Consider the following 22,230-nt stretch of genomic DNA (forward strand, 5'->3'; position numbering starts at 1 on the left):
AGCAGGCTCCTCTCCCGGTGCAGAGCCCAACAAGGGGCTCAATCCTGCAGCCCTGAGATCATGATCTGAGTAGAAAGCTTAACCGACTGAGCCACCTCTGTATTCATTTTAAAGGGCAATTTCTAGAAAGCGGTTTCCTTATTTCCCAGTTTCTGGATGTGATTCCCACGCGGTATCTTTTTTGTGAGTTAGAAGACAGTGCTCTTCACACCTTTGACTTCCATCTGTTAGAAAGTCATGTATTTAATATAAATCTTATGAGGATAAGACACTTGGCCGCCAGAACATAATAATAAATTGGCAAACCCATGCTATTTGCAATAGGAATGGCAGCCCCTCAGATCCAGAATCTTTGTGCAGCACATAGCTGGCCACGTGTCCCCATCGGCCCGGCAGCCCCTGAGTTCACAAGTAAGAGCAAAATGCCTCTTCTATTTTTTTTAAAGATTTTATTTATTTGACAGACAACAAGAGAGGAAACACAAGCAGGGGGAGTGGGAGAGGGAGAGGCAGACTCCCCACCAAGCAGGGAGCCCGATGTCAGGCTTGATCCCAGGACTCGGATCATGACCTCAGCCGAAGGCAGCTGCTTAACCAACTGAGCTACTCAGGTACCCCCCCCCCCTTTTTTGTTGTCTTAAAGCCTATTTTTTGTGACAAATGCACAGTCTTCTAACTGGTTGAGAGGAAGGCTCCGTGGGCTTCGCCTAGCAGCAGAGGCTGCCGAATCCCTCTTGAGCGTCCCCTGATGGCCCATTTTGTTCTAAGGAGTTTTGTGGCAAGAATAGCAGGTGGTTTTTGAGTGTGGACCCTGCGACGAGCCCAGCTCTCTGTGCTTTACATACTGATTTACCACAGCTATGGCCTGAAGCCCGAGGATTCCTAAAAACTACTGAGGTAAAGCACATACAGGAAAATGTACCTAAGTATACAGCTCAGTGGTTTTTTACAAACTGAACGCCCGAGTCACCAGCACCCAGCTCCTGAAAAACATGATTACCAGTGCCCCCTCCCCACAGACATCTCTCCCACCACAGAAAGAACAGGGACTTTTGTCTGTTTTGTTCACTGTTCTATCCCCAGCACTTAGTCTAGTACCTGGCACAGAGTAGCTTCTTAGTAAGTAGCTGCTGAATGAATGAAGCACAGAAAGGTTAAGTAACTTCCCTAAGGTCACATTCTATAAGTGGCCCAAGCAGGTTATGAGCCCCTGGTGGACTGGCTTCGGTGTCCTGGGAGAGAGCCACAGTGCCATAGCACCCTACAGCTATGGGCCGGCTTGGGCACTAAACCCCCTTACATGGCTCTCTTCTAGAAGGCAGGCAGCTACAGTCTTAAGAGTTCAATGTGGAGAATACAATTAGGAGGGAGATAACTTTCTTTTTTTTTCTTTTTTTAAGATTTTATTTATTTGACAGAGAGACATAGTGAGAGAGGGAACACGGCAGGGGGAGTGAGAGGGAAAAGCAAGCTTCCTGCTGAACGGGGAGCCCAAAGTGGGGCTCGATCCCAGAACCCTGGGATCATGACCTGAGCCAAAGGCAGACGCTTAACGACTATACCACCCAGGTGCCCCGAGGAAGGTAACTTTCAAACCTTTCTCCCTTTTCAGAGTTTACAGTTGTGTATAACTGAAAGCCAGCTTGACCCTCATGCTGCTCTCAAGGGCTGGCTTTTTTTTTTTTTTTTTTTTTTTAAGTAATCTCTGCACCCAATGTGGAGCTTGAACTTACAACCCCAAGGTCAAGAGTCACCTGCTCTGCTGACTGAGCCCGCCAGGGACCCCTCAAGGGCTGGCTCCTGTTTACAGTTTTTTGAAGAGAAACCCTAATTTATTCATTCTTTAAGCTTGTATTCTCCATCTACTAAGGTTGTCCCAGCCAACAGAACTTAAACTTCTGTGAAAATGATTGTGATTCTTTATAAGGAGGTGTTGTTGCACATCGAGAAGGGAGAGAAGCAGGCTGAGCCCATTACCAATTCCTGGGATGGCAACATCTATTACCACCACCACCCCTAAATATATATAAATATGTAAAAGGTTCTCTGTTCAAAAAGGAGAAAAACAAAAAAGACAAGGGGCACCCAGGTGGCTCAGTTGGTTAAGCCTCTGACTCTTGATCTCAGCTCAGGTCTTGATCTCGGGGTCATGAGTTCAAGCCCCATGTTGGGCTCCGTGCTGGGCAGGGAGCCAACTTTAAAAACAAATAAACAAAACACTCAAAAAGCCAAATTTTTATTTTGTTATGAATTACTCACCGAAGTGGTCTTGGTGTTTTACCATTCATCACATCAAGACAGGATGGCATGTGCTAAGTCAGCTGTTTCAATAAGCAATGCTTACTTAGCCTGTTACCAGGGCTCAAATAGTGTGTCATTTTTATGTGGAAGAAGAGCTCAGTGAGCAGACTGGTTTACCCTGAAGAGGTTTTATTGGACTTTAGCACACCTTAAAATTGCTTATAACAAAGCATGAAATGGTCAAAGAAAACCTCTCTTAAACATTGGTGGAATCCTTGCAGGTGCACTAAGTTTAATGGTAAAGGAGCGACCTTTCATTAGTGTGGCAATCCACCAATGTAGGGACCAATTTTACACTCATTTAACAGGATTTTATTAAAGTAAATTAGGTCTTATATGGTATATTAAAAAGTCCAAAGAGGAATCCATCGTGATCTATCTGTTAGCAGAGTCCATGTGGGTAGGTGGCTTCCCTCCCCTTCCCCAGCATCCCAGTGTGCAGTCTGGGGAGACATCGCAGACAAGAGGTTCCTTCCAGCAGCTTTGGACTGGAGTTTAGAAACTGGCATCCATTCTCTGAAAAATTTCTACCTCGTCTGAATCTAAACAAAAACAGAATGTCCTTCGCTTGTAGTTACCGTACGTACATACTTCACGATTCTAGGATTTTAATGTGTCCTCAAGTTGGAATAGCCTGGGAGTTGGTCCAGCTCCAGCCATAGTCCCAAGCTAAGGTTTTTTGGAAAACATCACACATTTGGGGATGAAGAATTTACTCTTCTCAACTAATCCAGGGAATCACTGCATTTTAAAAATACCCTCTATTCTTGGGGCACCTGGGTGGCTCAGTGGGTTAAAGCCTCTGCCTTTGGCTCAGGTCATGATCCCAGGGTCCTGGGATCGAGCCCTGCATTGGGCTCTCTGCTCGGTGGGGAGCCTGCTTTCTTCTCTGCCTGCCTCTCTGCTACTTGTGATCTCTGTCTGTCAAATAAATAAATTAATTAATTAATTAAAAAAATACCCTCTATTCTTATTTTCAGTTAAGTCAGACTATAAATTGATTTAGAGTCTGTGATTGGCTCTTCCACAGCCCAATGCCTCACATTTAGTTTCTCTAAAATTCGCTGAACTAATAGGTAGAACAAGAGGCAGTTGCAGTATGCATCAGTGCACAGGGGGCATGACAGTTTAGGGGTGCAGGACTGCAATTATTTGATCTGTTTTGGTGGCAATTAAAGATTACAACACTTAGGGGTGCCTGGGTGGCTCAGTGGGTTAAAGCCTCTGCCTTCGGCTCAGGTCACGATCTCAGGGTCCTGCCGGCTCTCTGCTCAGCAGGGAGCTTGCTTCCCCCTCCCTCTCTCTCTGCCTGCCTCTCTGCCTGCTTGTGATCTCTGTCTGTCAAATAAATAAAATCTTTAAACAACAACAAAAAAATTACAACACTTAGATAAAATTTTCTACCTTGTAAAATATCAAGGAATAACTTCTTCATGCAGAGAAGAGTGGAAACAAACATTTGTTTTGGATAACAGTATCGATTAATAGAAAAATTCCATTTGGAAAATGATTTGATTGTAATTATCCAAGTGTTCACTCTCTTGAAAAATTTTAAATGTTCAGGATTTGGGGAACGATTAAACAAGTCACATCTACTCAATGTAGTCATTGAAAGCATGATTAAGGCCCGATAATTTAAGGTCAGGAGAAGAAAACATGCTTTTGATGGTTAAAAGTTAAGAAAGAAAAAAGGTACATGAAATGTCATGTGTCTTATGATGTTGACATATTTTTTAATGCCTCTGGATGGGAAAGAAAGCAAATAATTATTAACTTTAGAACAAAAATCTTTTCTTTCAAATGGATGGGGTGCCTGCGTGGCTCAGTCATTGTTAAGCGTCTGCCTTCAGCTCAGGTCATGATCCCAGGGTCCTGGGATTGAGCCCCACCCACATCGGGCTCCCTGCTCCATAGGAAGCCTGCTTCTCCCTCTCCCACTCCCCCTGCTTATGTTTTCTGTCTCTGTGTGTCTCTCTGTCAAATAAATAAAATCTTAAAAAAACAAACAAAAAAAGTTGGAAAGTATACTTACAAGCTACTCAAAACCTTTATTTTTTTTTAATCCAAATTTACCATTAGTATTCATATTGTTTTAAAAAATCATACTATAGGGCGCCTGGGTGGCTCAGTCGTTAAGTGCCTGTCTTCAGTTCAGATCATGATCCCAGCGTCCCGGGGTCTACACTGGGCTCTCTGCTCGGTGGGAAGCCTGCTTCTCCCTCTCTCTCACTCCCCCTGCCGTGTTCCCTCTCTCGCTGTGTCTCTCTGTCAAAAAAAAAAAAAAAAATTCTTTATAAAAAATCATATTATGGCTGTATGGGTAAAATTATATGTTTCTTAAAAATTGTAAGCATCAATATTTAAATAAAAGATGACTTTAAATACAATTCCTTATCAGAATGGAGAGTATGGTCTTTAGCCTCTAAAGGCTGCAAACCAATCACAAAAAAATGTTATACAGGGGCGCCTGGGTGGCTCAGTGGGTTGAAGCCTCTGCCTTCAGAACAGGTCATGATCCCAGGGTCCTGGGATGGAGCCTGCATCTGGCTCTCTGCTCAGCAGGGAGCCTGCTTCTCCCCTCTCTCTCTGCCTGCTTCTCTGCCTACTTGTGATCTCTCTCTCTCTCTCTCTCTGTCAAATAAATAAATAAAATCTTTTTTTTTAAAAGAATGATTATATAATCTTTGGGGTTCCTCTAGCTCACAGATTCTAAGGATAATGAAAGGGTGAGCATAGGGGAGCCTCCTTCATTCTAAATTCCATACCTAGCTCTTTCTGAAGCCCAACAAAGATAGTGGGGAAGGCTGTTCTTGCTGTCTTGGGCTTCACTGGGGGGCATCATATTGCTGAATCCACCTGAGTTTAGGGTCTTGTCCTAGAAAGAGATCTGCTTAGGGGAGAAGGGTAGATGTGCACCAACCAAGCCAAATGGCCAATTTATGAAGTGACAGCGAGCACTGTAACAGCAAGGGCACCAAGCTTTTCCACCCCTAACCCTGGACTTGCCACCCTGTGGGTACCTCTATCGAAAGCAGATAGTGTTTACAAAATTAAAACTTCTAGGGGCGCCCGCCTGGCTCAGTTGGTGGCGAACTCTTTTTTTTTTTTTTTTTTAAGATTTTATTTTATTATTTGTCAGAGAGAGAGAGAGCTCGCACAAGCAGGCAGAGGCAGAGAGAAGCAGTCTCCCTGCCTGAGCTGAAGGCAGCAGCTTAACGGACTGAGCCACCCAGGCGTCCCTCAGCAGCCAACTCTTGATCTCAGGGTCAGGACAAGCCAAACCGCAGGTGGGGCTTTGTGCTCAGTGCTCAGCCCTCCGCCTTCTCTTGTTCTCCACCCACCTCCCCCTCCCTGCACTCTGGCAGGCTCTCTCCCTCTAAAATAAGTGAATAGATAAAACCTTAAAACAAACCAAAAAAATCAAAACTTTTAGGGGTGCTTGGGTGGCTCAGTCGGTTAAGTGCCAGACTCATGATTTTGGCTGGGGACATGATCTCAGGGGTTGTAAGATGGAGCCAGTGTCTAGATTTGCACTGGGCATGGAATGTCCTAGAGATTCTCCCTCTCCCTCTGCCCCTCCCCCCATCTAAAATTTTTTAAAAATAACAGACTTGTAGGGGCATCTGGCTGGCTCAGTCACAGTAAAGCATGCTACTCTTGATCTCAGGGTTGTGACTTTCACCCCCATGTTTGGTGCAGAGATTACTTAAAAATAAAATCTTTAAGAAAAAATTAAGATTTTTATTTTTATGTTTATTTATTATTATTTAATTTTTTTTTTTTTTTTTTTGTGGTGATGCTGGGTTTCAAACAGGGGCCTCAAACAGCAAATTGTGCTTAGAAGCGTGCCAGTCAGTGAAGAATTGGGAGGAAAGGGCTGACCCCGCCTTAGCCGCCGACTCAGGGGAAAGCTTAAGCGTTACCTCCACCGCAGAGGAGCACCTGCCTCCAGGTGGGCCATGACCCGCTGGGCCAGAACTGCTCCTGGACCTAGGTGGCCGGACTAGCATTATCTCCAGATAACTCCCTATTCCTCCTCCCCTTCCTGGCTGACCCGGGCCTCCTTCAGCTGACAGTCCTTCTTTAGATATGCTAATACCTTCCTTCGCCGGGGACGGTCCAGTCCGAGGCGCTGAACTCCGTGTGGACTGGCAAGTTTTCTTTCTTCTCTACCCATTTTGGTGGCGGTGGAGCGGGCGATCTCACCGCTGCCCCCTCTGCTGGCCCCTCCCGAGTGCTCCAGAGGCCCGGCTTAAAGCGGGTGGGGCTGGGCGGGCCCTTTCCCGCCAAGGGGTCGCCGGGGGGACGGGATCTTCCCGCAGGCGAGAAGGGCTGGTTCGCCTCGCCGGGTGGTGCCCTCCCCGTGGCTGCAAGCCCAGCAGGGGCGTGTCCCCGCGCTCACCTGCCATTGGGCAGGTGGGGCGGCCGGCCTCGGGCAGGGCCGGACTATATAAACGCGGAGCGGCGCCGGGCCAGGCGCGCGGCAGGATGGTGGACAGCGTGTACCGCACACGGTCCCTGGGGGTGGCGGCCGAAGGGCTCCCGGACCAGTACGCGGACGGAGAGGCGGCGCGCGTGTGGCAGCTCTACATCGGGGACACCCGCAGCCGCACGGCCGAGTACAAGGCCTGGCTGCTCGGGCTGCTGCGCCAGCACGGCTGCCAGCGGGTGCTCGACGTGGCCTGCGGCACCGGGTGAGCCGGGGCGGGGGGCGGCGGGGGGCGGCGGGGGGCGGCGGGGGGACCTCGGTAGGCTCGTCCGGCAGCCTCCTTCGGCGACCCGCAGCCGGCCAGGGACGGGCGGCGGAGTAGAGAGGGCGGGAGGCGGGGCGGAGGGCACCCAGGGTGCGAGGGGGGTGTGGGCGCCGCAGGGTGGGGACTCAGGGTGGGGACTGCCGGGCGCCTCGGGGCGACGCGGCGGCCGGGCTTTGGAGCTAGACCGGCGGAAGCTCTCACGGGTACTGGCTCTGGCATGGCTCCCCAGGGATGGCCTTGGGCAGTGTTAACAGTTAACATTCGTTCAGTATTTGCCCGTGCCACGCGCTGTGCCAGGAGCTGTCCACACGTCCACGTTTAAGGTCCTCACAAAACCTCATGAGCTAGGGAATGCTGTCCCGTTTACAATGGTCAGAAACCTGCCTCAGAGGAGTGAAGGCCCTCTATCCAGTAGAGAAGAGACTCAGACCTGGGTGGGTCGGGGTCTGGCCTATGCTCCAAACCCCCAGGCTATATATACTACCTCCCCAGGCACGGGTCCTCAGTTTGCCCCATCTCTGGAGTGGGGCTAACACCAGCTACCTCACAGGGTTGCCAGGAGGATTAGTGCACACCGATAGGGTGCCTGGCTCTGAATGGGTGCTAAAAAAACAAAACCGGAAAGTTGCTACCTGGTGATAAGGCACGGATGTGAGGAACCTCATTTGAGGTAGGTGGAGAGGGCCTGGAGAGACAAAGAAGAATGGAAGACGAGTGGAGGAGATGGAAGTGTCCAGCATAGGGTCTCCTCCTTGCCTTCCCAGGCCCCCTGACTGCCTGCCCCTCTCTGCCTCTCCCCTCCCGCCCTGCCCAGGGTGGACTCCATCATGCTGGTGGAAGAGGGCTTCAGCGTGACCAGTGTAGACGCCAGTGACAAGATGCTGAAGTACGCGCTTAAAGAACGCTGGAACCGGAGGCATGAGCCAGCCTTTGACAAGTGGGGTACGCAGGTCCAGTCGGGCCCTCCCTGCCCAGCACCCCAGGGTACAGTACTTTCTGCCCTGGGCTCCTTTAGCTCCTGTAGCTGGAGTGCTCTATTTCCTTAAGGGGACAGCAAAATTACTTTTCATTTCCCGGGAAAGGGAGGCTCAGGCACTGGAATGAGGTATCTGGTAACGAGGGGCTAGTTTTAATGATGTTTGTAGGGTCTTCTCCCTTCTCCCAGATAAAAACCGCGAAGCGCAGAGCCATTCTTCCCAATCACAGCTTCCTCCCCCTTTGAATCCTCCCCTTCACCCTCCATTTCCATAATGACCCCCTCCCCCTAACAGGATAGGGAATCCCCGTGTGTCTTGAAGGGGAAACTGAGGCAGGGCTGCACTTGGTGGAGGTGGGTACTGCTGGGGCCATGGGGCCACCCTGATCCCTCTTCCCCTTCCTGGTGCCAGTCATTGAAGAAGCCAACTGGATGACCTTGGACAAAGATGTGCCCCAGCCACCAGGGGGTGGCTTCGATGCAGTCATCTGCCTTGGAAACAGTTTTGCCCACCTGCCAGACTGCAAAGGTGAGACGGGGTGTGGCCTGGATCCTGGCCTCTGCTTTGAGCTCTGCCTCTTTCCACAGACCCTCTGGGTGCCTGCTCTCCTGTCAAAGCAGACTGTTTTCTGCTCCGCTCTGCCTTGGCATCGGTATCCCCAGGGAGGAGGAGGAAGATGGGAGGGAGACTGGACCCCAGGGCTCTCGGCAGACGCAGCCTCTCTGCCCCCGCCCTGAGCTCAGGAGACCAGAGCGAGCACCGGCTGGCACTGAAGAACATCGCAAGCATGGTGCGTTCTGGGGGCCTGCTGGTCATTGACCATCGTAACTACGACCACATCCTCAGCACAGGCTGTGCACCACCAGGAAAGAACATCTACTATAAGGTGGGGGTCCCCGAGGGTGGGAGGCCCAGGAGGGGATGGCATCCCGGGGTCCAGGTCCCCCAGTGGTTGCAGAGGCTAATGTAGCCTGTCCCGCCACCTACAGAGTGACCTGACCAAGGACATCACGACGTCCGTGCTGACTGTGAACAACAAGGCCCACATGGTGACCCTGGACTATACTGTGCAGGTGCCAGGGGCTGGCCAGGATGGTTCCCCTGGCTTGAGGTAGCCCGTGGGCTCGCTAGGGGGTGGAGGTGGGGTGGTGCTGAGGCTGTCAGTCCTCACGGCTGCCTGGGGGCTCTGTTGCAGTAAGTTCCGGCTCTCCTACTACCCACACTGTTTGGCTTCCTTCACGGAGTTGCTCCGAGCAGCCTTCGGGGGCAAGTGCCAGCACAGCGTCCTGGGTGACTTCAAGCCTTACAAGCCGGGCCAGGCCTACATTCCTTGCTATTTCATCCACGTGCTCAAGAGGACGGACTGAGCGCTGAGTGTGGCCTCAGCTCCTACAACCCTCTGCCCGGGCCCTGCCCAATCTGGCTGGGGAGGTGGGGACCAGGGGTCCCATACCGAGGGCAGCCCCCAGCACAGATCCTGGGGTGTGGGGAGGAGCAGACTGCTGCTGTAGTGTAGGGATTTGGGCAAATGGAAGCGTGAGCAATACAGTCTGTGCCTTTTTCGTTTTCTGCACGCCTTGTGTTTGGGTCAGAAGGCTCCAGCTCCCGGAGGTGCCCTCCCTTGGCCTTACTCCTTCCACAAGCTTGCTCTTCCGCGCGCCAGCCGTTCAGAACACAACCAGCAGGGGGCAGCATAGACTTTATTTTCAGCCAAGACTGGGCTCCCTCTGGGGACCAACGCCCAGCGCTCCATCCAGGCCCAAGCTCCTCCTCCTAAGCAGGGGGTCTTTAGTCCTGGAGCTGGAGCTGGCCTGGAAGGACATACCAGTAGGCGGGGGTGATGCCCTTTGAGCGCTTGTGGGGCTGCTCGGCTCCGGCTCCGAGGGCGTCTACCTGGGGGTAGGCAGCCTTTGGGTGCGACAGCAGCAGGCGGAGAAGGAGCCCTTTGCTCTCTCGGGTGTCTGCGGGGTTATCTAGCACCTTCGGCCCTCGCGGGCGGGGGCCGGACGGCAGGAGGCTACTAGCAGGCCGCAAACTTGCGCTGGCTGCGCTTGTACCTGAGCAGTTCCTGCTCGCTGACCGACGGCTGCAGCCGGGTGGCGGCCTGCAGCAGGTCCTCCATGGTGAGGAGCAGTGCCGAGCTCCCGGCCTCCAGCCCTGGTGGGGGGAGGTGAGGGGGAAACAGCCTGTGGTCTGGGTCCGAGGAGGGCAGAGCCTTGGGGTGGGCCCCTTCTTGCCCAGAGCCCCCAGATGTCAGTAGTCCCTCCTCTGAAATCCAGGAGCAGGCCTGGATCCCATTAGCTTTTTGGTCGGCCTCTGGGGCTGGCAAACGGCTCACCTTCTTCCAGGTCCCGGACCCTGCGTTTGAGGGCAGCTGTCATGGCATCAGAGCAGAGGGAGTAGAGGTCTGCCCCCGTCAGCTGGGGAGGGCAGCGATCCAGCACATTCACCAAGCTCACGGAAGGTTCTAGCTTGAATCTGTTGTGCCGACAGAGGAAAGAAATGGTTGAGTCTGTCAGAAGGCATCCCGGACCAGCTTATTCTGCACATTGCCTTTATCCCCTAACCATCCCAAGGCCCAAGACCCCTCAGAGTCTCCCGCTAACGGGGCATACTTGCGTGTGATGGCACTTAGAACACGGAGCTGGGAGGCACGGTCCTCGCTCACTCCCACGAACACCAGCTTGTCAAATCTGTAGGGAAACGGGCAGGCATGGGTGTCAGGGAGCCCAGCGCCAGGGTGGAGGGGGCACAGGCTGGGGCTCAGGGGCCAGGCCCAGGTGGGCGTGGTTGAGGTGAGCGGTTCAGGGTGTGCACCTGCCGGGCCGCAGAAGGGCGGGGTCCAGGAGGTCTGGTCTGTTGGTGGCTCCGATCACAAACACATCCTGAGTGCTGTGAAGCCCATCCAGCTCGGCCAGGAGCTGAGATACCACCCTACAAGTGAGGACATGGAGCCAGAGTGTCCTTGGCCCTTCCCCAGCCTCTGCCCTGCCTGTGGGGCCCCTCCTTGCCAGGCCTTCCCCGAAGGGCCACCGGCATGGCTGGGTCCTGTGTACCCCTCCATGCAGGCCCCCTGTTCTCAGTGTCCCCCACCCGACTCCACGGCCCCCTTTTCTCTGTTACACTATTTCAGAACTGGAATGGCCGGCAAGCTCTGGGCTCTATAAAGACTGCCGCAACCTGTCTCCCGTCCCTCCGCCTTAGACCCCAGACTCCAGTCTGGCTGAGACTCCCACCTGTCCATCACACCTCCAGAGTCTCCACTTCGCCCCCGGCTTGGGGCCAGGGAGTCCAGCTCATCGAAGAAGATAATGCATGGAGCTGCGGCCCTGGCCCTGGCAAACACTGAGGAGAGAAAGGGACCCAAAGGAGGGGAAGCTCAGGGGGGTCTGAAGTCAGGCGATGGAGGAGGGGAGCCAGGAGTGACAATTCGTCACTCCAGGTGCTAGGCCACCCTGGGCAGGTCCTCTTGTAGAAAGGACCATGAGGCGGTGCAAAGACCAGGAGCCGCCGGAGGGTCAGGGGGCACAAGGGCCATTAGGGTTTGGGAAAAGCTAGAAGCCTGGCCCCTCCTCGCTCACCTTCTCGCACATTCTCCTCACTCTGACCCACATACATGTTGATGAGCTCAGGCCCCTTCACGCTGAGGGAGAGGATGAGACTCGTCAGATGCGTAAGCACACAACTGACCTCCCAGCCAGCCCCCCTCTGGCTCCCCAACCTCCGGAAGCTCCCAGTCCACCCACCACCCCTTCCACACCCCCCAGCCACCTGAGGAAGGTAAGGCAGCATTCGGTGGCTACTGCCTTGGCCAGGAGGGTCTTGCCCGTGCCAGGGGGACCATGGAGCAGAAGGCCCGAGCGCCTGAGGCCCAGGCTCAGCAGCTCGGGGTGCTCTAGAGGGAGCTGAATGGTCTCCAGAATCTCCTTTTTCACCTCCTGCAGCCCGCCCACATCATGCCAGGACACTGAGGGGATCTAGGAAATGGAAAATGTGTGGTTGGGGGCAGGGTAGTGGAGAGAACTCCTGTCCTACCTCCGAGGACCTGGAGTCTCTACCTTGGGGGCTCCAATGGCCTGGGAATGAGCTGTCTGCAGCTGCTCCAGTGCCTGCCCGAAATCCTCAGCCAGGAGAGGAAAGCCAGCAGCACACAGCTCCCCCTCATCCTCCTCAGTCAAGCCACCTGCCGAGCTGCAAAGAGAAACCCAGGACCTCTGGAGGAGCTCACCAGAAGCATCCTCCCCAACACAGTCCTCCTCCCCCTTCCCCAACTCCCACCCTCCTCCTCCATATTTCCTCTTGCCTCCTTTCCCTCCCAGTTTCCTCACCCCGAGTTCTTGATCCTGGCGCAGGCTGCCCGGCTGCTGTGGGTCAAAAGGGCATAGAGATCCCCTACCACGAAACCCTGGGGAAGCACAGGAGAGGGCACGTGAGCTGGGCACAGCAGGGAGGAACCCTCAGAAGCCGGCCCCCCAGCAGGAACAGACACTCAGGGCTGAAGTCCGCAGGGGCAGGGCAGCGGGACTGGGGGGCGGGGGTGTGTGCCTCTTCAGGGCACTCACCGCACACCGCCGTGCCAGCTGCGTCAGGTTCACCTCTTGGCCCAGGGGAAGGTGGGCAGTGAGGGCCCGCAGGACACTGAGCCGCTGCCCCTCTGACAACACGGGCACCTCCAGCTCGTGAGGAAACGCCGTCTGCACATCGGCGGGCAGGTCCTGGGCCTGGCTCGTGGTGGCCACGACCAGCAGGGGCGGGCGGCTGCAGACACAGAGCCAGCGCTGAGGGCCAGAGTGTGGCTGGTGGCCCCTGAGAGCTGTCTTGTCGTGAGGCTGGTGCAGTGGGGCAGGGAGGTGGGTGGGTGCTGGGGTGGGAGAGGGAGCTGAGCACCCCAAAGCTTCCTGCAGGGGCTCCATGGGCACACCCTGAGAGGGAGACCTGTGACACCCCCCCCCCCCCCACAGGGAGCTCACTGAGGGGAGACACTGTGCTTTTTCTCTAACATGATGCTCCCCACGAAATACTAGGGACCGCATCATTCCCCTCCCTCTGGATACCCCAAGCCCCTCAGCTCAGGACTGTCAGGAGGACAGCCAAATGGGTGAGAGGTCTGAGAAGCTACTGAGGAAGAGAGGACAACAGGCTGAAGAGAGGTGGGAGGGCTGGGCCCCGCCCTTTACAGACCCAGCTCTGCACAATACCTGGTGAGGGGATCCTCATCGAGGAGGAGGCGACGCAGCGTGGCCACCACACGGGTGTCCTCCCCTAGCCCATCACGGTCCCGGCCCAGGAGTTCCACGGCTGTCAGCAACAGAACCGCAGGCCGGCAGCGCCGGGCCCGGGAGAAGGCAGCTTGCAGCTTCGTCTCCACAGCCCCACTGCTGTCTGCGCAGAGGCTAGAGCAGGGCACCTGGGGACGAGGTGGCCTGTGAGCAAAGGGCAGGCGTGATGGAGGCAGAAAGGGCAGGGACAGGAGCCACAAGAAGAGGCGGAAGGTCTTTTTGTAGAGGGCGGAGACGGGGGAGCAGTAACACTGGCCAAGTGGTACCTCTTCTTTACCCTGACCTCAGTCCCTGGACCTCCCGTCACAATCTTCAAACCCCTTCCTTTTTGAAAGTATCTTTCAGTAGCGGAGAATCATGGGAATATGTCTGACCTGCTCAGGTCCTGGGGTCAGGCTGGTGGCCAGAAGGGGGAGGGGAGAGAGAAACTCCGGGCCGGGAGGTGTACTTGGGGTTCAACTCTCCAGGTATCCTCACCTTCAGCAGGTGGAGCCCGAGGCGGCTACAGGCTGCGGTGACAGCTGTGGTTTTCCCACTGCCCGGGGGGCCCCGGAGAAGGACACTGCTGGTTCCTGTCAACAGAGCACCTCTGCAACCAAAGAACAGACGCTTGTCTTTTCTATTCTGCTCAAACTGAGAACCCTCAGTTACAGAGGGACCCTTGGATCGAGAAAGCTGGCACTCTCTCTCCTTGTAGGCCCCTTCCTCCTCCAGGGCTGCTGCCCCGTGGTGAGGCTGTAGTTCTCATGCCACCTGTGGGGCTCTGGCAGGGGCAGGGAGCGTACCCAGCAGCCAGGACCGTTCCCTTTTGTCATCGCTGCCTTCAGTAAAGCCTTGACTACTATGAGGGTCTGGACTATATTGAGAGGAGGGAGGGCAGGGTCTGTGTCTACACGTAGGCCAGTGGTATGAGGAGCTGTGTCCTTTGGTGAAGGCCAGCGTGGCTAGTGGGCTCCCCGTGGGGAAGGGCGATCTCCAAGACAGCTGTCCCTGGTGGAGATTCTGCTTCCACAGCCAACCCTGGAGGGTGGAGGTTACCCCCAGGAAAGAGCCTAGGAATTTGCCTACAAAAAAAGGACGTGGGCTAGCAGCCTGGGCATACTGGTCTGAGGGAGGACCACCGACCCTATGCTGGCCAGCGCATTAGGGACTGCTTGTCCAGTCCACTGCCCCTCCAGAGATGTCCCGAGCAGGCTTCTCTCATACCCTGGGGCTGCAGCCTCACTCACCCCGGCTGGAGGCGAGGCTTCAGGGCAGCACAGAGCTCAGTCACCAAGGTCTCCAGGCCCGGAGGTGACAGGCTGTTCCAGGGAGTGGATTCTCCTGAAGTGAGACTGGGAACAGGGCTCAGGGTAGAACCCACCTGTGCAAGGTGGAAGGAAGCTTTAGTGTCTGAAAGCTGTTTCTGTCCCTTTTCCCAGGCCTAGTCCCATCCCCAGGGCCTCACCAGGTACAAGGAGGTATGAGCTGTGTCCGCCAAGTAGGCCCCGGTTGGCCCATCTGGAGCTTCGCCAACGGTTTTCTTCACTTTAAAAAACATTTCCCGCCACCTGCAGAAAAGAAGCCTAATGAACCACAGATCCAGAGCCCACATACGTCCCTCCCAAAAGGACAAGGTGGCTGTCTCCAGCACAGAGGTGGACCGCAGGGACAAACTCAAGAGCAGCACAAACAACTGCCCTCAGACACAGCAGGGGGTGGGAGGGGAGGGTAAGGGAGAGCAAGCTGCGGTCCTTCTTATCTCCCCGGCAGGCTCCTGCGCGCAGGAGAAAGAGCTGTCCCCCATATCCCTCATGACAACCATCAGAGAGCCTTGGGGTGTTTCTCCAGGTAAATGGCACACCCTACAGTTCCAGTGGGAGAAGCCACAGCTGCACTGAGCAAATGATCATTTGACCATTTTCAAAGGCTTCAGAACAGTCCCCCCGCTCCCCCCCACCCCGCGCCAATTCATACAAAGCCTTCCAAAATCTCAGCAGGAAGGGGCCCTTGGATCTTATCCAGTAATCCACAAAATCGAATTGCAGATTCCTTATTAAAGACATCTAGGGGGTGCCTGGGTGGCTCAGTGGGTTAAGGCCTCTGCCTTCGGCTCGGGTCATGATCCCAGGGTCCTGGGATCGAGCCCCACATCGGGCTCTCTGCTCAGCAGGGAGCCTGCTTCCTCCCCTCTCTCTGCCTGCCTCTCTGCCTATTTGTGATGGCTCTCTGTCGAATAGATAAATAAAATCTTAAAAAAAAAAAAAAAAGACATCTAATGATTTTCCATTTTGGCTGCACATTAGAATTATCTGTGAAACTTGAGAACATCAACATCTACGTATTGTATGATTCCATTCGACAGACTGGTATTTGCTGGGGCTGCGGGAAGGAGGGAGTAGGTAGGGTCTGCTAATGGGAAGGGGTTTGGGGGGGATGAAAATGTTCTGGAATTAGATACTGGTGTTGGTTGCAAAACCTTACGAATATAGTAAAAGCTACTGAGCGGTACACTTTAAACGAATGAGATCACAATTTTTAAAAAAGTAATCTTTTTTTTTTTTTTAAAGATTTTATTTTATTTATTTGACAGACAGAGATCACAAGTAGTCAGAGAGGTAGGCAGGGAGAGAGGAGGAAGCAGGCTCCCTGCTGAGCAGAGAGCCCGATTCGGGGCTCGATCCCAGGACCCTGAGACCATGACCTGAGCCAAAGGCAGAGGCTTTAACCCACTGAGCCACCCAGGCGCCCCTTAAAAAAGTAATCTTAATGCCCAGTGTGGGGCTTGAACTTATGACCCTGAACTCAAGAGTTGCATGTTCTACTGACTGAGCCAGCCAGACAGGCCCCAGCCTCACCTTGACTTTGCGCCAATAGGTCTGGGGCAGGGCTCAGTCATCTGTAATTTTGAAAGCTCCCCTCAGCCATAACCAGGGCTGTGCATTCACTGGCTAGTCTCAGAGTGAGTTGGGGCCACTCAGCCTAAGAAGGGTGCAGTGGGGAGCAGATAGTAGTTACTAGCCCAATCTGCCAGAAAAGAAACGATGAACGACTCCCCTCTTTAATCCTAGGGGGAAAGGCAATGACTTGGCCCAGACTCTAACTTGGGCCTCTTTAAGCTCCAGTCCGTGCAAATTCTTTTGTTCACATTGTCTCATTCATAAAGCTGCTTACTCTGGCAGCAAAGTGGGGTAGTGTGGGAATAACTCCAGGTGGAGGGGAGAAGCATACTAGATTGGTACTATGAACTCTGGCAGTTATTAGGGTAGGCAGATATCGTGATAAAAAGTGGAACATAGGGAAGCCTGTGTCTTCCTGTTATTCAGTATAAATGAACAGTAGGTAGTTCTAGAACCTGGCATCTCAATCCTGAGTCACAGTGCACATGGTGAGCAGTGGAATCCAAGGAGGAACAACACTGTGGGAGGCTAGGGGGAAGTCTCCCATTCCATGGACAGCAGTAGGACCATCTCGGTAAGTACAAGGATCAGATCTCTTGAACATATCTGGGTATTGGGGAACGCTGGGTTGTGTTCTCAAGAGACAGAGGGGAGACAGTGGAGCTGGATCCTGCTGGCTGGGGAGCTCTGGGGGAGCAGAACCATGGAAGAGCCTGCAGAGGCCACAGATCCCTGGAATTCCAGTCCAGGGATCACAGGACTCCCCAGCAAAGGCTTCCCTTACCAGGTTTGGGGGAGGAGGGCTAAAGCACCCATCTCTGTCTGTCCTTGGACCCACCTGCCCACCCCAATCCTGCTTCCCAGGACTTGCTCAGTGGGAAGAACTGTGGGCTCAGCACCCAGAGGAGGGAGGCAGGTCTCTACAGGGCTGGAACAGCAGAGACCCGGGAACAGAACAGCCTTGCTGGTCTGTCTCAGAAGGGCCCAGTGCCTGCTTTCCTTTGAAGTACAAAGGGTGGGCCTTCTGTAGTTTTCCTACAGAAAGCTAGCTCATAGATATTGGCTATATTTAAGATGGGAGACACAAACGGGAAGTAACTAATACACATCAGTCTGGCATTTTCTACCAGGCTCCAGTTGTAGATTAGATTTGGGAAACCTCAAAGAGGCGCCATGAGCATTAAATGGAGTTACAAAGGGCACTACCAGGCTCTTGAGTGGGTACCACAGCTCTGAATAAGCCGAGCTCTGAATTTTGACCAAGAATGAATCAGGCACTCCACATAAGGCATCTCTTCTGGCAGAGGACCCAGGCTGCTAGGCCAGAGACCTTGGGCATGCCAACTCGTACACCTCGGTTCCTTCTGGCTGGCTGGCACCACCTCATTGAAATCCCCTGTGAACGTTGGATTAGCATGTCTATCAGTTGTGTTCTCCTTCTAGTACATGGCTACAGAAAATCAGTCTTGGGGTATCAGGCTACGCATTCTTCTGCTTCACAGAAAGCCAAAGCAGTCTCTGAATTCTTTGCCTCCCATTTTACATGGAACCTCTGTGATCAGTATCTACAGGGGGAGAAAGGTTGGACTCCTTGTTTTGGGTGCTTGGGTCACTTATACTTAATTTCTCGCTCTTTACTGAGAATAAGGAAAAAGAGGCAGCCTTTCAATGACAGCAGCAATCTGTCTCTCCCTTATTTTGGGAGATGGGATTGAAAAGCTGCACATGCACACATCATTAATTAGGGCAGAAATCAAAGCCCAGGTCTTCTTATGTTGAGTATATGGGAGGTGCGGCCCGAAACCTGGCCCAAATGACCCTGTGGTTGTGAATGAAAAGCAAGGAATCTCATGTTGGTCTAGGCCCTTAAACTTCTTAATGCTTTCCTTTACTTATGACCACCCAATTATTTGAGGCTAAACACCTCCCGAAGGCAGCAGGCAGTGATTCTTAATCTTTTTTCAGTCCCGTGTCTATTTGAGAACCTGAAAAAAGCATGTACCTTTTCTCTAGAAAAATGTACATGACAGGGGCACCTGGGGGTGCTCAGTGAGTTAAGTGTCTGCCTTCAGCTCAGGTCATGATCCCAGAGTCCTGGGGTAGAGCCCCAAATCAGGCTCCTTGCTCAGTGGGGAAGTCTGCTTCTCCCTCTCCCTCGGCTCCTCCCCTGTGCTCGTGCTCTCTCTCTCAAATAAATGAATAAAATCGTTTTAAAAATGTACATGACAACAAAGGCTTCTTATATACAAAATTATTCCACTAGTGGGGAGGTGATCATAGAACTCTTGCACCCAGGTTAGGAATCCCAGCTGTAGGATAAGAGGCAGGTGCGTACCTGGGCAGTTTCTCTGGGCTTCCTTCCAGGATCTCTACTTGCCCAACTGTTGGCACACACAGAACATCCCCTTCCTGGACTGCCCTGCAACACAGCAGTGGCCCTGGTCAGCTCACAGTGAGAGTCAAGAACATGGGCCGACGCATCCGCACATGTCTACTCCCAACCCGCAGACTATAGGGGCCTACCGCCCACCCAGAGATCCCAAGCAGTTGTCTGGACACCAGGTCTGACCTAGAATGAGCTGGGGGGAATGGCAGAGAGGCTAGAAAGGGGGATTCAGCAGTGAGGGGCAGAGCAGGATCCTGGCTCTTTGCAGGCCCTCTCAAATCAAAGAGGTTTCTCAGTTTAGAATGTCCAGATTAACCTTCTGGTACCAATTTCTCTTCTACTGACCACCTGCCACACGAAGAGGCATCTAGCACAGTATTGCCAAAAATGTGGCTTTGTAAAGTCAGGGACTCTGTGGGACCTGATTCTAAGGCATGGGATAAAAGAGCAAGGGTGAGATGCTATCCTCCTGAAAGGGGTAAGCAGCTAACCTGGGTGTCTGAAAGTGCCGGTAAAGAACACGGTCATAATTTCCATTGGTGCTGTAGTGTGGAGAGGACACAATTTCGATGTGTAACTCTTTGGCAAACAGAGGCCCAGGCAGCACTGAACAGCTTCCTTTGTCTTCAGGGGTGCTGGAGCCTTCCAAGTACCTCTATCAGAGAAATAACCACCACCTTACAACCTTCTTCCAAGGAGTGAGGCTCTGCCCCACCTTAACTGTAGCAGCCAATATTTCTCTTTGCATTCCCCAGCCACAGGGCCTGTGGGAGGGGAGGCCTATGGTAGCCAAACTGAATTTCTTTATCTTTCCTAGAAACAGAAACCTCTCCTTCTCATGGGCACCACCAGGAAGAGTTCTGACTCTAGTTCCAAAAAGTTCCCCAGTACGAATAACCTTTCTGCAATACCTTTAAGTTGACCCTGAGCCAGGAAAGTGGTAAAGACATTTAATTTCCACAAGTTCTTTTGAGTGACACCAGGCAGCAAATGGATTTGATATTAATTGGACATTAGTGGGGCCACTGAATTCAGGCTGTGGGAAAAGTATATGATCTCACTGAAGCTGAAAGGATTAGATCAGCTGAATGAGCTGAACCTCAGTGAGCTGTCCTCAGTCTGAGGACTCCAGTTTTTCCACCATTCAAAGGGAAACCCACACCTGACTCCCATTCATGCATATCTTATATCCTTCTTGACATCTTAGAGCACTAATTGGCTATACCAGCATTATCTAACAGAAGTTTCTACAGTGATAGAAATGTTACCTACATGTGCTATTGAGCATTTGACATGTAACTGAAGCAACCGAAGAACCGAGTTTTAAATTTTATTTAGTTTTAATTAATTTAAAAAGCCACACTGTGGCTAGCGGCTTTCATATTGGACAGTATAGGTTTAAACCATACATCTAGGTGCCTAATTAAACAGTAGACTATATTTGTCCCCCCAAATACAATGATCTTCTTGAAGTAATCTCCTTCAATTTCTCTTGGGTATATATACTAAAATATTAAAACCAAATACCAGGCACTAAAGAGAATATCGAGCCCTCCCCTTCGAGGAATTTACAATATATAACTGAGTATTAGACAGAGTACATAATCATAAAGGGACAGAAAATAAATGCCCTAAGAAAGGTACAAAACGCTATAGGAGAAAGAAGTCATGTTAAATATACGGTAAGATCATGTACGGCTTTGAGAAGAAAGTGGTCTTTCAATGGGCTTTGAAGGAAAGGATGGTAGGACTTTAACAGATGAGGCTAGCAGAAAAGGAAGGAATTTGAAGACAAGGATAAGCATGAGCAAAAGAAATGAGGTCTCATCCTCTATATTACTCAGTACAATCCTGGATACACTGTAACCAATTCAACAAACAACTGATTAAGCAGATTAATATACTGTATATACCTGGTAACTTGAGGATGACTCTTTCCTTTCACCTGAATAGATGAAAGCCCTTCCCATGTGTCACTACACCATGGAGGATTATATTTTGATTACAGAGATAAATAAGACTAAGAGACATTAAAATCTAAGAAGTAAGTGATCCAAACTCTACAGCTCTCTTCTTCCAATTCATTTGAGATAAGGAAGAGGGAATAAGGAGTGGAAGCATTCCTGACCTCAGTCCTGTATCCTACCTGAATTCTGAGCTCTCCCACTTCCAGGAGATCACAGCCGAGATTAAAAGCCAGAGTGGCAGGCACGAGGGCCAGTCCGTCTGCGAGGGGCTCTCCCAGCTGTCCAGAGCCGGGTCCCAGCCTTTCAGAGAGGTCCCAGCGAGGCTCTAGGACCTGAACCCTGGCCAAATGTGGCTGGGAAGTGTTCGAAGAGTCTCCCGCCTGGGTCACCCATACCCATTCGCCCTGGAAGAGGCCCAGGCTACGGAGACAGCTCCGGCTTACTCCGAGAGAATCTCCAGTCCCTCCCAGAACTCCCCGGAGTCGCCGGACTGTGCGGTTAACCGCGAAGGAGGACACCACGGGTGGGGGTGGGGGCCGGCTGCTGTCCCCAGCCTCCTGACCCAGTTTGGCTCGCCCACGGAACTCAGTCACAGCTAGCCGCGTCCCTGGGCCCAGCAGCCCTTGCAACGCCGGCCGCGTCTCCAGCACCCGCGGTCCGGGCACTGGCAGGGCCTCTCCGCGCCGCACCAGCAGCGGCCCGACTCGCGGTCCCAGCCCGGGCCCCGGCGAGGTGCCAAGCAGCGCCCAGCCTAGGGCCGGAGGCCGCCGCACAGGCCGCGCCCGCACCCACGCCCCGGAGCCCAGAGCCAGGAGCCGCAGCAGGGCGCGGCTAACCAGTAGCTGCGGGGGCCCTGGACCCTGCTCCTCGCTCTCCGCGCCCGGTCCCTCCAGGGCCGCCACTAACAGCGCCGGCCCTGCGGGGCTCTCCTCTGCGGGCCGCAGGGCTAGCACCAGGCCCAGCCCCGCCTCAGGCCACGGGCCCCCGGGGGGCAGCAGCACCGCCAACGGGGGTGCCTCGGTCGGGAAGGGCTCCAGGACCCGCAAGACCGCCAGCGCCATGGTGACAGGAGACCAACGAGGAAGGGGAAGGAGAGCGGCTTCCGGAGCCAGACCGCCGCCCGCCGTTTCCGCTTCCGTCGAGGGCGGTGCGAGGACAGTGGGCGGGGCGGCGGGTTCCTGGCTGGCTTGCTCTTGGAGGGTGAGCGGCCGCTTGAATTGAAGGGTGGGTTTCTCGGTGGCGGTAACGCGTTTACTGCCGCGGAGTAGTCAACATTTTGAGACGGTGTTTGCAGGGATCTGCCTTCCGCGCCTGCTAAGGGAGTAACGTCCTCCCCACTGCCGTGCCTTGCACTTAACAGTTAATTGAATGATCAACGAACCGTCGGCGTGCCCAGGACCAGCTTGGCCCAGGGCTGGGAGCTACGGGTGGAGTGTTTAGGAAGGAGTCCAGTCCTCCGTGGAACTCCTACAGTTTCCACGGTGGAACTGTAGGCACTGAGGCTTGGGGGTTGTGGGGAAGGTTGCAGGAGGGAGTTTTAGGATGAAACTGCCTCAGCCGTGCTTACGGCTATGTAGTGGCTGCAGGCTGGATTACTACCTGTGATTCATGGAGCCCTGGAGTATTTGGTACTGCCTCACCTGTTCCAGCACATGCTACACAAAACCCACGTCCTGGTGTTTCTTGT

At 53.3% G+C, this 22,230-nt stretch overlaps 2 protein-coding genes and 1 long non-coding RNA gene across 3 annotated transcripts; 1 reads left to right on the top strand and 2 right to left on the bottom strand.

The window, feature by feature from the left end:
• Positions 1-4,324: 4,324 nt before the first annotated feature.
• Positions 4,325-6,535, bottom strand: LOC308344471. Its single transcript, XR_013966982.1, has 2 exons — positions 6,401-6,535; positions 4,325-4,566 (listed from the first exon to the last, which is right to left on the bottom strand). It is a non-coding gene; the product is annotated as an uncharacterized lncRNA (long non-coding RNA).
• Positions 6,536-6,587: 52 nt separating this feature from the next.
• GNMT (glycine N-methyltransferase) lies at positions 6,588-9,605 on the top strand. The gene is made up of 6 exons (XM_080806018.1): positions 6,588-6,995; positions 7,870-7,997; positions 8,444-8,560; positions 8,776-8,918; positions 9,022-9,143; positions 9,228-9,605. The coding sequence occupies exons 1-6, from the start codon at positions 6,790-6,792 to the stop codon at positions 9,397-9,399; spliced, it is 888 nt and encodes a 295-aa protein (XP_080662144.1). The 5' UTR covers positions 6,588-6,789; the 3' UTR covers positions 9,400-9,605.
• A 111-nt stretch (positions 9,606-9,716) lies between these two features.
• On the bottom strand, positions 9,717-21,619 carry PEX6 (peroxisomal biogenesis factor 6). Its single transcript, XM_080806015.1, has 17 exons — positions 20,723-21,619; positions 19,068-19,231; positions 18,526-18,609; positions 14,759-14,861; positions 14,541-14,674; positions 13,789-13,900; positions 13,231-13,439; positions 12,595-12,790; positions 12,361-12,437; positions 12,091-12,223; positions 11,804-12,009; positions 11,614-11,675; positions 11,269-11,377; positions 10,850-10,966; positions 10,648-10,725; positions 10,371-10,510; positions 9,717-10,189 (listed from the first exon to the last, which is right to left on the bottom strand). The coding sequence occupies exons 1-17, from the start codon at positions 21,602-21,604 to the stop codon at positions 10,053-10,055; spliced, it is 2,943 nt and encodes a 980-aa protein (XP_080662141.1). The 5' UTR covers positions 21,605-21,619; the 3' UTR covers positions 9,717-10,052.
• Between the last annotated feature and the right edge of the window lie 611 nt (positions 21,620-22,230).

This window comes from Martes martes (genome assembly GCF_963455335.1).
Source record: "Martes martes genome assembly, chromosome: 6".
Lineage (NCBI taxonomy): Eukaryota > Metazoa > Chordata > Mammalia > Carnivora > Mustelidae > Martes > Martes martes.